The following is a 13435-nucleotide window of genomic DNA, read 5'->3' on the forward strand; positions in this document are numbered from 1 at the left end:
GCTTACTATTTCATACCATCTAAAAAATGACGCTGTTATTAAAAAGTGCTAAGTTGAGTTCTTCTAAATTTCAGTTCCACCTTAAATGCTGCCGCTATATTCATACCATCACACTAACGCAGGCATGTTTGAAAATTTTGTTAAACACCTTAAACAGTGAAGCAGTTACAGGCACCTGGACAAATCATGCATCATTTAAGGTGAAGAAATAAATATTGATTGATTACACCACATTTTGTTAGGTATATGGCTGGTTCTTTATTCTTAAGCCAAAAAAGGAGTGAGAGTACTAGTGGAGGTTAAAAAAAATTAGGCTCAGAGTTCAAAATATTGCTTAGGGCCCCAGGAAAGTCTGGACTGGCGTTGTGTACAGGTGGCTCCTCTTCTTCTTACTCTGGGTCCGACTCAGGGTTGAACATATAGGGTTGGATAGTGCCTCTGTTTTCTGTCATTTTCAAGTGTGGTAAACACTCAGTGTAAACATGGGATGGGTGAGGCATGATCAGCAACAGCTTATTTGCATAAAAGTGACAGAGCCCTTAAACGACTCATTCTGAAAGGGACTGAAAGGGGCAAGAATAGAGCTGGTGAGATCTTGTGCAAAGAACTTCATAAACATGTTTTGTATAGTCCATTCACCTATTCTAACTTTAAAATAGAGGTATAATATGTACCCTTTACGGATGCGTCAGGCTGACCAATCAGAGCGCCATTGTCACGGTTACAGACCAAACATATGAGAAGAAAGACAGTGGCTGAACAGCTTGACTTGTTCGTAGCAGAACAGAAAGGCTTAAAAAATAACCCACACACTGAGAACTAAAATTCAGAGGTTAAAGAAAATATAAACTTTTAAAATAAGAGGAGCAACTAGCAGAGCCTTAATCTCGCCAGTAACCTTTAGAAAAACTGCTGAACGTTTTTTTCAGGAGACTGGGGGGTATTCTGTGTGTAATTTTCTTGCAGTCTTTAAAGTAAAATGATAAATTCATCATTCTTCCTACTCAATAAATCCATTTATTCTTCCTCTTCCAGCATCTTCCCCTGTTTTCAGAGCGCTGAGACAAAAAGGTACCTGACGCAATATGAAGATTCCACTGCGTTAAATTAATCTGTTTTTTGTGTGTGAAAACATTGCACTCTGTGTGAAAAGACCTTTACTGTGATGATTTGTACAGCCCTCCCTGGATCACCACCTTAACGTGGTGGAGGGGTTTACGTGCCTGTGTGAGCCTAGGAGATGTGTTGTTGAGGGCAATAGCCCCTGGTAGGGTCTCCCAAGGAAAATTGGTCCTAGGTGATGGGCCAGACAAAGAGTGATCCATAAAGACCAAGATGAAGAGAATAACAACAGAGACACTTCCTTTGCCCGGAGTAGGGTTACCGGGGCCTCACCCTGGAGCCAGGCCTGGGGGAGGGGCTCCTTGGCGAACGCCTGGTGGTCGGAATTTCACACATGGGGTCCGGCCGGGCTCAACCCAAAGGAGCAACATGGGTCCACTCTCCCATGGGCTCACCACCTGTGTGAGAGGTAGTAATCCGGGTCTGGTGCATTGTGGATCGGGTGGCAGCCGGGGTCGGGGGCCCTGGCGATCTGATCCTCGGTTACTGAAACTGGCTTTTGGAACATGGAACGTAACCTCTCTGGTGGGAAAAGAGCCTGAGCTGGTGCGCGAGGTTGAGAGGTACCGGCTAGATATAGTTGGGCTCATCTCGACACACAGTATGAGCTCTGGAACCAATCTCCTTGAGAGGGGCTAGATGCTCTTTCACTCTGGAGTTGCCGAGGGTGAGAGGCGTAAGGCAGGAGTGGGCTTACTCATAGTCCCCCTGCTTAGCGCCTGTACATTGGGGTTTACCCCAGTACATGAGAGGGTAATTTCCCTGCACCTTCGGGTTGGGGAAAGAGCTCTGACGGTTGTTTTTGCTTATGCACCGAACAGCAGTTCAGAGTACCATGCCTTCTTGGGGACACTAGAGGGGGTGCTGGAGAGTACTCGAGGATCTTCTCAATCCCACCAGCACATCTTCCACAGAGGAAGTAGAGTTTGGGGATCCTGGGGAGGGCTCGTCTATCACTGGGGCTGAGGTGGCTGAGGTACTGCCACTGCTAGATTTGTGGTTTGCCCCACTGGGCAATCAATCAGTCAATAAGTAAGTAAGTAAGAGCAATGCCAGTAATATCTGTTACTTTTATTGGTGTTTTTGCCAGTTGTTAAGAGTAATGTCCTCCAGCTTATCTCTGTGTAAATTATTTAATTCAGAATCTTAAAGGAGCATGGAGAATAGAAAGGAAGCAGGGCTCAAAGGACACTGGTGTTGGGCTTTAACACAACATTTCTGCTAGGGTCAATTCATATAAACACATACACAAATTTTTTAAGCCAGGCCATTTTTTAAATAATGAAACATTCAGGAAGATGACAGAAAAGAATGATAAGAATGATAAGAAGACCCTCTATACTTCATTAACTGTGCATAAAGAACGATCCACTCAGATAAGCACAAAAATCTAAACATCTAAAAAAAGAAATCTAAGGTAATACACTCAATACTATTATCTCCCATGTTTTACTTCTACTACTACTCCTCCTAAAATACCAACAAGAAAAGATTTTTTGCAATCATGCTGAACGGTGACTATGGCAAGAAAACTCTGATTTCAACTAGTCCATCAATAAAAATATGAATCCCAAATAAAATAAATATTTAAAAAAATTGCCAGAGATAACTGTCCAGTAGTAGCCATAAAATACATAATAATAATAATAATAAAAATTCAGAAAAAAATCAATTTAAAATAATCTAGGAAAATATATTCCAAAATTATACAAATAGCAAAAGTTTGAGTTAATTTTAAGGTAACTTTATTTTCTATAAAAGAAAAGCAAAAATTTTGTAATTATGACTTGTATCAAGCCCTTCCTTAACGTATTGGAGAAGTAGTTATGAAATGGTGTGACGGCTGTTAACCAGGGCTTTAAATATCAAATATGTTCTTTGTGGCTGGACTCTTATGCCATGGAACATTTCTGTGTTTCTAATGAACATCACATGACCTACAGAATGGAACACACGCTTTGCTCAATTTCCTTTGACTATTACAATATATTTAGTGACCCTTCCTTATTAGAGCAAAACTTGACCAGTAGGTGACGGATGATGAAGAACAAGAAGAGAAACGAAGTTTATCTATAATTACATTGCCATTCAAACAGAGGCTTGAAAACAGCACATGCTGCCAAGAGAAACCAATAATGTTTTTTTAGGCTACATGTTTTAGGCTACATAAAAATAATGTTACCATATCCACTAATCATTAAGAATGTCTGAAATGTTCACTGAAATAATAAGTAGTGAAAATAATGTTATAATGCACCATATTATTCACTCCACTCACTAATGAATATGACTGCTGAACTTCATAGAATGTAGGCTTCAATAAAATAAATTCTCAGATTGTTATTTAATATAAATCTCACAAAACTCAAGATGTACAATTATTATTCCCAGTATTATTAAACTACTGTGTAAATATTCACAGGTCACATATACTCGAAATGCTAAAACAGGCCAAAATGTTATTTTGAAGATTTAGAATCCAAACAAGAGACTGACAGATACCTGTTATGTTTATACCAAAATATCATATTGTAATAAAGCCTGGGATATTCCAGTAGCCTCAAGAATTTTCCTTAGGAAATTACTGTGATAACCACAAAGTTCATTTGTGACAAAACTGTGAAAATGAAAATAAAAAGAATGTATTGATACGCAAATCATTTAAACCCTGTGTTTAAATGAAAACTCTATAAAAACAACAATATTTCCAGTGTTGAAATTCAAATGATATTTTATTTTGTAGTTGGCATCAAATTCAAAATGGACAGATATTTAAAAAAAAATAAAATTTCATATTCAACATTAGAAATATTATCTTTGTATAGTTTTCAATTAAATACAGGGTTTAAATTATGTACACATCACTGCATTCTGTTTTTATTTACATTTTGCACAGTGTCTCAGATTTTGGAAATAGGCTTTGTATATTACTGCAAAAAAACGCTAGATTTTATACTCTACTTTTTGGATTGTAATGTAATATAAGGTAATGTTTGAAAGTGTAACATTATTATACATTCACTTTGCCAGGATGAATTTAATATAAAATATAACTACAGTTCCAGCATAAGGGGCATGCAAAAATATCCACTCACCCAAATAGGCTAAAGAATAAATAAACACACAAGCTATTATGTAACTATAAGACACTGATCAACCTCTTCACTGACATGTGAAGTAAACAGTATTGCTTATCTTGTTTTAATGTGGGATAAAGAAAGCAGTAAGTGATCAGTCAGTTAATAAAGTGGATGTTTTGGGACAAGGAAAAATGGGCAAGCGTAAGCTGACTTTGCTTAGGATTTTGTGGCATTTGAAGTTGCTCAGATCTTCAAAAAAGTTTCTTGAAAAGAACTATATAAATTGGTGATAAATTTAGAACAAGAAGAAAGTGCAACAATAAAATCTGTACTTTCACATGAATTCATAAGTAACGTTACTTAAACTAACTAAATAAATACTATGATAATCTGAAGATGTTCATCTGTCAAGAGTGTGATGCATAAGTAATGAACTCATTTACAGGAGTTTGTAGAAATATTTTTCTTTGAAGTTATTATTGGAATAAATAAAAAGCCAGAAGAGGACAGCAATGAGCAGTACCTGATATGGTCACCAGTACATTTAAGCCTTCCAGAACATCCATTTGCTGAAAGCGTCTGCGGTTGATGAGGGGATACACCTTCCCCTGACCACTACGGTCAAGTAACATTAGACCACTCTCTGTCCCAACCAAAAGATTCACACCTGTGAGGGAAAGAACACATAATCAAACATGTAAATTTAAAAGAATGTTATGTAAATGGTATATCAGATTATTTTACTAGAATAGAGTGCTGCTAAAATACACTACAGGACTAAAATATAGTGGTTTGCTAATGAAAAAATAAATGAATAAATATAAAAAATATTCAGAAATATACATATCCCATTTCAAGAAAAATTTGGAGATTTTGTAAAATGCAATAAGAAAAAAAAATATTTGTCATTTATTTATTTGTTGAAAAGTATTTTTTTTACTGACAAAAGCAAAAAAATGTTTTCCAATGTCTTCAGCAACCAAATTAATTTATTTTTGGGAAATATAAACAAACTTTCCACACTTTTGAAGCATTACAATTCAAAGAGGACTATATACATGGTATAAGAGGCACATTCACCAAAGGCTTGTTCTTTGCAAGCAAAGATTTTCAGTCAGTTCCAAAGGAATGTTTCTCAGAGCATGACTGCATAAAATGTAGGTCCTTTCACCATCGACAGTTCATAATATCATGAAAAGACAGGGAATTACGGAAAGTGTGCATAACAGCCAAAGGTCAAATTCACTGCTGAATGTGTGTGACAAGTGAATAATATAGCCACATGAGATCTGAAGTACTTTGGAAAAACACTGTCGCTTAACACAGTCCCCTCCTCCATCAAGAAATACAACCTGGAACTGTATAAAGGAAAGAGGAGGTCAAATATTAATTTGTGCAGAAATGCCAGTGAGTTCTTTGGGCCTAAAGATGTGGACGGCTTATACTGGTATTTTGAAGAGATATATGCTGTCTTTAAGATTGCATCCTTTACCTAGGAACTCCATGTCTTTCTATGGCCCCATTCTGCATGAGTTAAAACAGTGTGGCTTTGTTGACACAGAGTGCTTGTGCTTGAATGGCCTGCCTGCAATCCATCTCTTTTTACAAGGATGTTGCAGGCACCAATTGCTAACTTTTTTTTATTGTTTTATATATAATCTAATAAGTCTGTGATGAAGGAGAAAAGTACAGACATGGCCAATCTGGAGGAAGTTACCTTTTTTTGTCTTAATGACCAAAAAACAAGTCAGCAGTTTATGCTTAGAACCAGGGCATAGTGTTTTGTTTGCTACTTTGGCACAGGTAAAATATTGAATATTACTCACCCCAGAGAGCAGCACACAGGATTTCAGAGTTGAATCTCTTCTTGTACTTGCGGATCTCAGGTGTGTCACTTTGCGGCCTTGTGTTAACAGGGTTGACGTTGACCACAGAGCCCTTACGAGACGCATCTTGCCTCAGGGCTTCCTGCAGCCTTGCATCATTTGCGTAACCTGAGGAGTCAAAAAGCAGAGTTAAGGGTGAATGACTGGAGTTTAAAATGGTAGATCTCTGGATGACACTGATAGCACTGTACTGATCTTATGCTGACATATGTCAGGTTTTAACACTTACACCACTATTTCTTAGTACTGTTGAATCATAATTATAAAGGGTAGAGGTTAATGTAAATTTTAATTAACATAATATAATTTTGGTTCATTTGACAGGATTTAATTTCTTTGCGAAACTTTTCTTTTACTTCTGTCACAGCCACTTCCAAAAAAAAAAAAAATTACTTCAGGGATATTACAGAGTCATATGAAAATACAGGATGTCAATATTCCAAAAAAGTATCTTCACAATACCAGGATTTGCATGTGGAAATGCGTGGTGACAGAATTTTATCCACAGATCTTTATTATTATTTTTGTTATTATTATTTAACTTTTTTTCAACATTGATGAAACTTAAAATCAACTCAGTTTTACATTACAGATTTAACTTCTTTTCAGCTTAAAGGAACACTAGGTAGGATTTGGGTATTTTGGTCCTGGGGCTCCCCCTAGTGAAACTAATTTTTACAGCACTGTATTGAAATAAATGGGCAGGTGTGGTTTCCAACCCTCCTCCAAAAATGACACAGTGCAGTTTCAGCATTGCTGAGCCCAAAATAGCAATGAATGTGAAGCTGTAATATTAAGGTAAATATATTACATAGTGTACCTTTAAAGGAGCAATCTGTAAGGTATTTACTGTAGTGAGTCATAAATTGTTCAGGGTGTGTGATCATAGATTAAGGAAACAGTCAAATCTAAAACACTGCTGCCTCTCATACCATTGCTGAAGCACTATATTCTCTTTGAGAAGTGCCCAGTCCAGAGTGGAGCTCCTGTGATCTTGCCCTCCGAGGTCCTGCCTGTGATCCCGCCCTCCAAGGTCCTGCCTATGATCCTACCCTCTGTCCAGTCATTTTACAGTCCAAACCCACAGCATTACCAGGCATACAAACAGTGTATTACAGCCATAAAATGGCCAAGTGAACAGAGTTAATGTTATATTTTACCGGACCCAGTAAACCACATTGCCCTTCTAAAACTCTCCATGACCAGAAACGGAGTAAAATGAGAGGAAGTATTGGCCTTGTGTTTGAAAGTTGAAGGCAGTTTAGAAGCAACACTAAAGAACAGAGCCAGAGCTGGCTGATTTTCTCCTGAACCGGTAACAGCAAGTCATTTCTGAAAAAATATAGAAGTAAAGATTCCTATCTATAGATTAAAAGGAGTAAACATCATAGGCTGTGTGTTTTATATAATGAAAGTGAGGCATAGCAATGTTTGAAAGGTGTTAGGTCTGTATTTTGTGTGTTTTATACAAAGAAGGTGAATAAGAACATGATTGAAAAATGTAATTACCATTGTTTGTTTGTTTTAAAGAAGCTGATGCAGATTCATGTGTATTTTTCCATGGTGTGTTTTTAAAACAAATTAAAGAGTAAGAATTTGAAAAGCCGTGCATATTCATCTATTTAAGGTGGAACAGAGAAATCAAGCTTGGTAGTACACAGCAAATATAAGCGTTTCCTTAGAAGGTATCACTAGACGTTTTAGTGACATGATGTACACTTGGTCGTGTATTTTAAATAGATAAAATGGGAAACGAGTAGTGTTTCACAATGAGTTTTGTTTATAAAACGTAGCACTAGCTTTACCTTAACATAGCTGATTAAATGAGTATTCAATAAAATGATGAAGAATAACACAAATAAGACTCAAAACGACCCATTAAAGTTCATAAACTCGTCTCTTGCTAGTTTGTTCAGTTTTTCTCAAACTGGCAACCTGGTCGAGCTTCACATCTGTGGAGGAAGGGGAGGAAGCAGATAGCTTTCTATCTGTTTAGTCTAGTCAGGTTGTATATATTCCTTAGTGATCTTGTAAATACAGTGTTATTCATTCAAATAACGCTTTTAAAGTATTGATCAGTACTGTTTTTGATACAATCTTGATTTTGACTATTTTTTTAAAAATTATTTTTAGGAAGAAAAAAAACCGTCCATTTCCCCTCAGATACATGGACAATTTACCCACTGTGAGCTCAAGACAAAATAGTGTCAGCATTTTAAGCTCATGGTGCTTTTTATAGGCACTCAGCAGTAAAATATAAAGTTCACACAATCCTTCCTTAAATGCAGTTGATTATCCCAGCCCCAAAAAAATGGTTAAAAAACAAACCCATGTTGCCTCATACATGACTGCAATGACTACATCTGGGATATGGTGAAAATGTTTTTGCTAAACTAGTCTGTAAAGCTTTATGTATAAATTGGTTATAAATAACTACATTTGGTCAAATACTATTTCAGTAAAAAGCGAGTCAATGTGGGAGCGCGAAGTTAACTTACCAACATTGTTAAGGGCGTTACCAGTAGATGGAGAGATCTGAAGGAGGCGTGGATCGATGAAAGGAGTAAAGGAAGAAGAGGACTTGTGCTTCTGCATTGTGGTGGACTGAGACTGTAAGTGGGTAAGGAATAAAAAATTGATGGACATAAAAAGCTAATTTCCAGTTGACATAAAATGGAAAAAAGTAAATAAAATGAACAATTCACATCAGATCTGTTGTCATCAAATCACTAAATGCAACCAAGCAGGAAGAATTATATTGCTGAAATAGTGTCAAAAATGCTGATTATATTCACAATGTGCCTAGAACATCATACCATGGCAAGCTTATGTAACTGGTGACAACACCAAATAAGTGTGTCTATTTTTTTTCACCCAGTATATAAATATTTTATGAATTCTTTAAGGAATGCCCCAACACTTATAATACATAAGTATTACATCCAGCAATTTAAACAAAACTAAATAACTGTATGCCCGGGTAAAACAAATATGTACAAAGCTTATTTTAATGATAATCAAATATATTATATTATATATTGCAGATCACCAGTGACAGGCCAGTTTCTTGCTGTTCCAACAGAAGACCCATGTGATTTCATGGAGGGTGGGTGCTTGCTCCAAAATGTGCGAGTTGTATTAATGTTTGAAGCTCTTCAATACTGTATTTTAATATCGATTGATAATAAGTAAGGATTCTAATCATTATGCATTTCACTGTGTTTCTGTCAATGTTTGTTTATCAATAATTCATGTTCCATAAATAGAACAGTGTTTTAGTCTTATAGAATGAACCACTTATATTCCCCAAAAAACTGAAGTTAGATTTATTAGCTTAATTAAGTTGTGCAGCAGTTATATTCTGGCACCTCTGTGCATATATTTATAACCAAATCTGAATATGAAACCAATCGCTTGAACTGAATGGTTCGAAAAGTCAAAAGAGGTGACGCCATTATAGAAGTAGCGCCATTATTATTGTTTTAACATGTTAACTCTCACTACATCATTAGTTAACATTAGCTGTTATAAATAGCAATAACAAAAACAAGTGCAATGTACTTTAGGTAGTAAGTTGACAATAGCTACAAAAATGTTATCACTTAGCCTTAAAATTATACCTTTTATGGCAGGCCCCTGATAATTTCACAGGGGTCTCCAGCTGGAAAAGCATTAGGTTAGCATATTGGAGAGCTGCAGTATACAAAAATAATTACAAGCATCTGGGTATGTTTGGTGTTTGTCATGCCTAAACAGCGAAAATTACTATAAACTATGCAACAATATTAGTTCAACTCTAGTAATAGTAAGTACTACTGATTTGATTTAGTGAGTACACAAAAAAAGGCAGAAAAACAACAAATACACACAAATAATATCAAAATAGGGGGTGACAAATTTGGTGTTGTTGATGGTGGTTGAAAGACATAAAAGGAAAAACATAATGGGGAAATGATGTTTGCGAAGTTTAAGAAAATTATAGGAAACAAAACGTATGTTGAGATAATTTCTTAAAGGTTCTCAAGGCCAAGTCTGTCATTTATGTGCCTTGAATTAAACAAACATTAATGAGTGAGTAACAGTTATTAGGCAGCGTACGAATCCTAAGCACTAGGGGGCACTGTTATTTATTTATTTCCACTCTTGGAAGAATGGTGTTAGCAGCCATATGGTTAGGTTTGAATATGAACATCCAGACTCACCACCATCAATACCCTTTCCCACAGGGAAGACTAGACAGAGTATTACAGCAAGGAAAGGGGGACAGAGAATAAGAAAAAAGTTAAACATAGGGCCTGACCAATTATTACTTCATTATTATTTCTTTATTCATTTAATTTTATTTCATTTTTATTTAACAGTGGCAATGATAGATAGAAAACAAGGGTTGTACTGTTTAAAAAACTATTACCATTTTATTTGCTATTTCAAATATTTTACATTTTGCCCTCTTAAACACTGGGGCAATACGCTTATTCAATAACTACCCATGTATGACATTCCTAAGAGGCTTTTGCAAGATAACTAAAGACAGTAAACAATTCTGATGTTTGTTTCCCCACCAGTGTGAACAATTCTGGCACTCTTGCACTTCACCACTGAGTGTGTCTTTAAAGCCTATCAAAATTATAACGCAAGGTTTTATTTATTTATTTATTTATTTTTTTAATTGGTGGAATTCTTCAGTATCTGCTGGTATTAAAGGCCAAAATTATATGATCGGTCAGGCCCTAACAACAACTAAAGAGGGAAATAGTGGGTGCATCCCAACAATGTACAACACACTAATACACTATTTACATTTTGTACAATCTTATATTATGGATATTTAGGTTAGTATACTAAATAATAATAATAATAATAATAATAATAATAATAATAATAATAATGATACTAATGCTGGGCAATGACCACAAATCAATATCATGATTAACTGAATATTTAATTATTTTACCATTGATTACTATTAATGAACAATTATTTTGGTTTTTGTTTGTACACTTATTGTTCACTGACAAGGCTTGTACTGTAAGTATGCTCAAGTATTAATGCTGGGGTTTTTATAATGTTGCTAGGACCTAAAAAACAGTTTTTTTTTTTTTTACATGAACATTGTGGGGGCACCTATTAATAGAATTCATATTCACAAAAAAAAGCTGGACAGAATAAAAAGTAAAATTGATTATTGAATAATAATATAATATAATTCTAATAGAAAATAATATAATTCTAATAGAAAGTAATAAAACATGACACATAATTAATTGCATGCTGTTACTCTGATGTTTACCTTGAGATTTACTTAGAAATAGTGCTGGGCAATATAAGCACAAATCAATATCATGATTAATTGTATATTTTACCACGATGGCAATTAATGAACTTTGTTTTAATTAATGAATTTAGTTTTTGTGTTTTGACCCACATAGTTCAGTGACAAGGCTTGTACTGTAAATATGTTCCAGTATTAAAGCTGGGATGTTGCTGGAAACTTGTTCCTCTCTTGTTTTTTAAATAACTATTTATGTTTGGTGTGTGATTGTGCTTTGGTCGCTGAACCTGTTTGTTCTCAGCATTTACATTTGACTTTTTGTTCAGTGTCGTCTTAATTATTGTCAAAACACAGCATGCCCAACCAAAGACGCTGTGTTTTTCTTTGGTACAAGCTGCTTGAATTGCTTGGTCTGCCTCAGCATTTGCTTCCATGTGGCAGACAGGGGCAGAATCACGTGACTACAGCTTGGGAGTGTGATTTTAAAGAGACAGTACATGAACACACAATGGGACATAGCAGAATAAGAATAATCAATATAGACAATTTTATGTCTATTAGAAATTCTGAATGTAGGTTTTGATTAATTGCCCAGCCCTACTTAGAAATAAAAAATATATCAAAGGCACAAAGTGTCACTGAAGTGAAAAACAACAGTGCCCACTGTCACTAAATGTGAGTGAGAAAATTTCCTTTTGTGGAATAATCCCTAACCGTGTGACTTATGTAAGAATGTGAGTTCAAAGCATGTTCCATTAGGTGCCAAGCATCTAAACATGATTTTTTATCTGTACCTGATTTTGTACTACTTTGAGCCATTTTGGCCTGGATTTTTTCTTATTTTACCAGATATGAGTAACTCCTCCCTTGTTACATATTGTATTTTGGGGACAATAGCATCCATTGACTATGTTTACATTGTGGGTTTTTGAGTTAGCTCAATTTTGACACTTAACTGCAGTAGATATTAAATACTCAAAAACAAGTTCACATTATTGCTATGTACACAATTGGAATGCACCCAGTGTTTTATTCTATGCCACCCATGGTTATTCCGAGGGGATTTTTTTTTTCAGAAGGTGCTTTCTATGTTGCTACTTGGCCTCCTGCTAGAAGGGCCAAAAGGGGGACCGTGGGCTGTACCAAGACATACCTCCATGGGGCAGGGTGACCTGTCCAGGGGGGTGAGGGGGGACAAGGCAGGGCTGCTGTGGCATGAGGATGAGGAGGGGGTTGAGGGGCAGGAGGAAGGGGGCGAGGGTTGACTCTGCTGAAGCAGGTCAGGCAGGAGGTGAATTCGGCCCGAAAAACCATTCCGGTCCTGGATCCCTTGTAGACTTGCACTGGCAGGGGCGCCACAACCTGACCCCGGCACCAGCCTTTTTTTAACATCTCCTGAGCTCTGGAATTGAGAAGAGGCATATTGTCCATGGTGGTCTGAGTAGTGAGAACAGGCTGACGAAATATCAGAATCTTTCTCTAAACCAGCAGTTCACAGAATATTTTTCTAAAGGGCCCAGTCTCGTCGGCTTCTCCTTGACTTGCAGAAAAAGGGGTTTTACTTTTAATAACTACAGTGTCACACTATGCATGGAAAACAGATAATCTATCAAGGCTGGTTCATAGTTAAGGCAGACATGAATACTCCAAGGGGTGCGCAGCCACAATCATGTTATTAGATGCAAAAAGGCATAGCACGCCATCTGTGAGGGCACGTACCAAAGGAAAAATAAATTAACACACTGGCCAGAAAATGTGTTTCAGGATGTTGGAAAATGGGGTGAGGACCAAGGAGAATCTGTTTCTCTTAGAATGAATCAGACAGAGCAAATCTTAGTGATAGTTAGTGACTTAGTGACAAGGATGCCATTATTGGAAACATCTTTATTGTTTTATGAGTTCATATACACATTTGACAAACTCAAATGTTTATTATTATTAGTTTATAGTTTTTACTATATTATGAACAGTGTACAGTCTGTTTGATCCATGTGTCTTTATACTGGGGCTTTCCTTATTTCCTACTATACTGGCAAAGCAGCAGTGCTACACCACCACTCCCTGCTTGAACATAG

The 13435-nt window shown here is 36.3% G+C and overlaps 1 protein-coding gene across 7 annotated transcripts in view; it reads right to left on the reverse strand.

The window, feature by feature from the left end:
• Positions 1 to 13435, reverse strand: part of map4k4 (mitogen-activated protein kinase kinase kinase kinase 4) — a 126842-nt gene that overhangs the window by 13152 nt on the left and 100255 nt on the right. For 6 of the 7 annotated variants that reach the window (XM_066686011.1, XM_066686010.1, XM_066686008.1 and 3 more), the window contains 5 exons: positions 12514 to 12762; positions 10291 to 10320; positions 8587 to 8698; positions 6029 to 6196; positions 4726 to 4869 (listed from right to left, as the gene is read on the reverse strand). In XM_066686011.1, coding sequence (XP_066542108.1) covers positions 4726 to 4869; positions 6029 to 6196; positions 8587 to 8698; positions 10291 to 10320; positions 12514 to 12762 — 703 coding nt within the window. The remainder of the gene's footprint in view (positions 1 to 4725; positions 4870 to 6028; positions 6197 to 8586; positions 8699 to 10290; positions 10321 to 12513; positions 12763 to 13435) is intronic. The other variant, XM_066686009.1, reaches the window with a different exon arrangement.

This window comes from Hoplias malabaricus, chromosome 12 (assembly GCF_029633855.1).
Source record: "Hoplias malabaricus isolate fHopMal1 chromosome 12, fHopMal1.hap1, whole genome shotgun sequence".
In the NCBI taxonomy this organism is placed as follows: domain Eukaryota; kingdom Metazoa; phylum Chordata; class Actinopteri; order Characiformes; family Erythrinidae; genus Hoplias; species Hoplias malabaricus.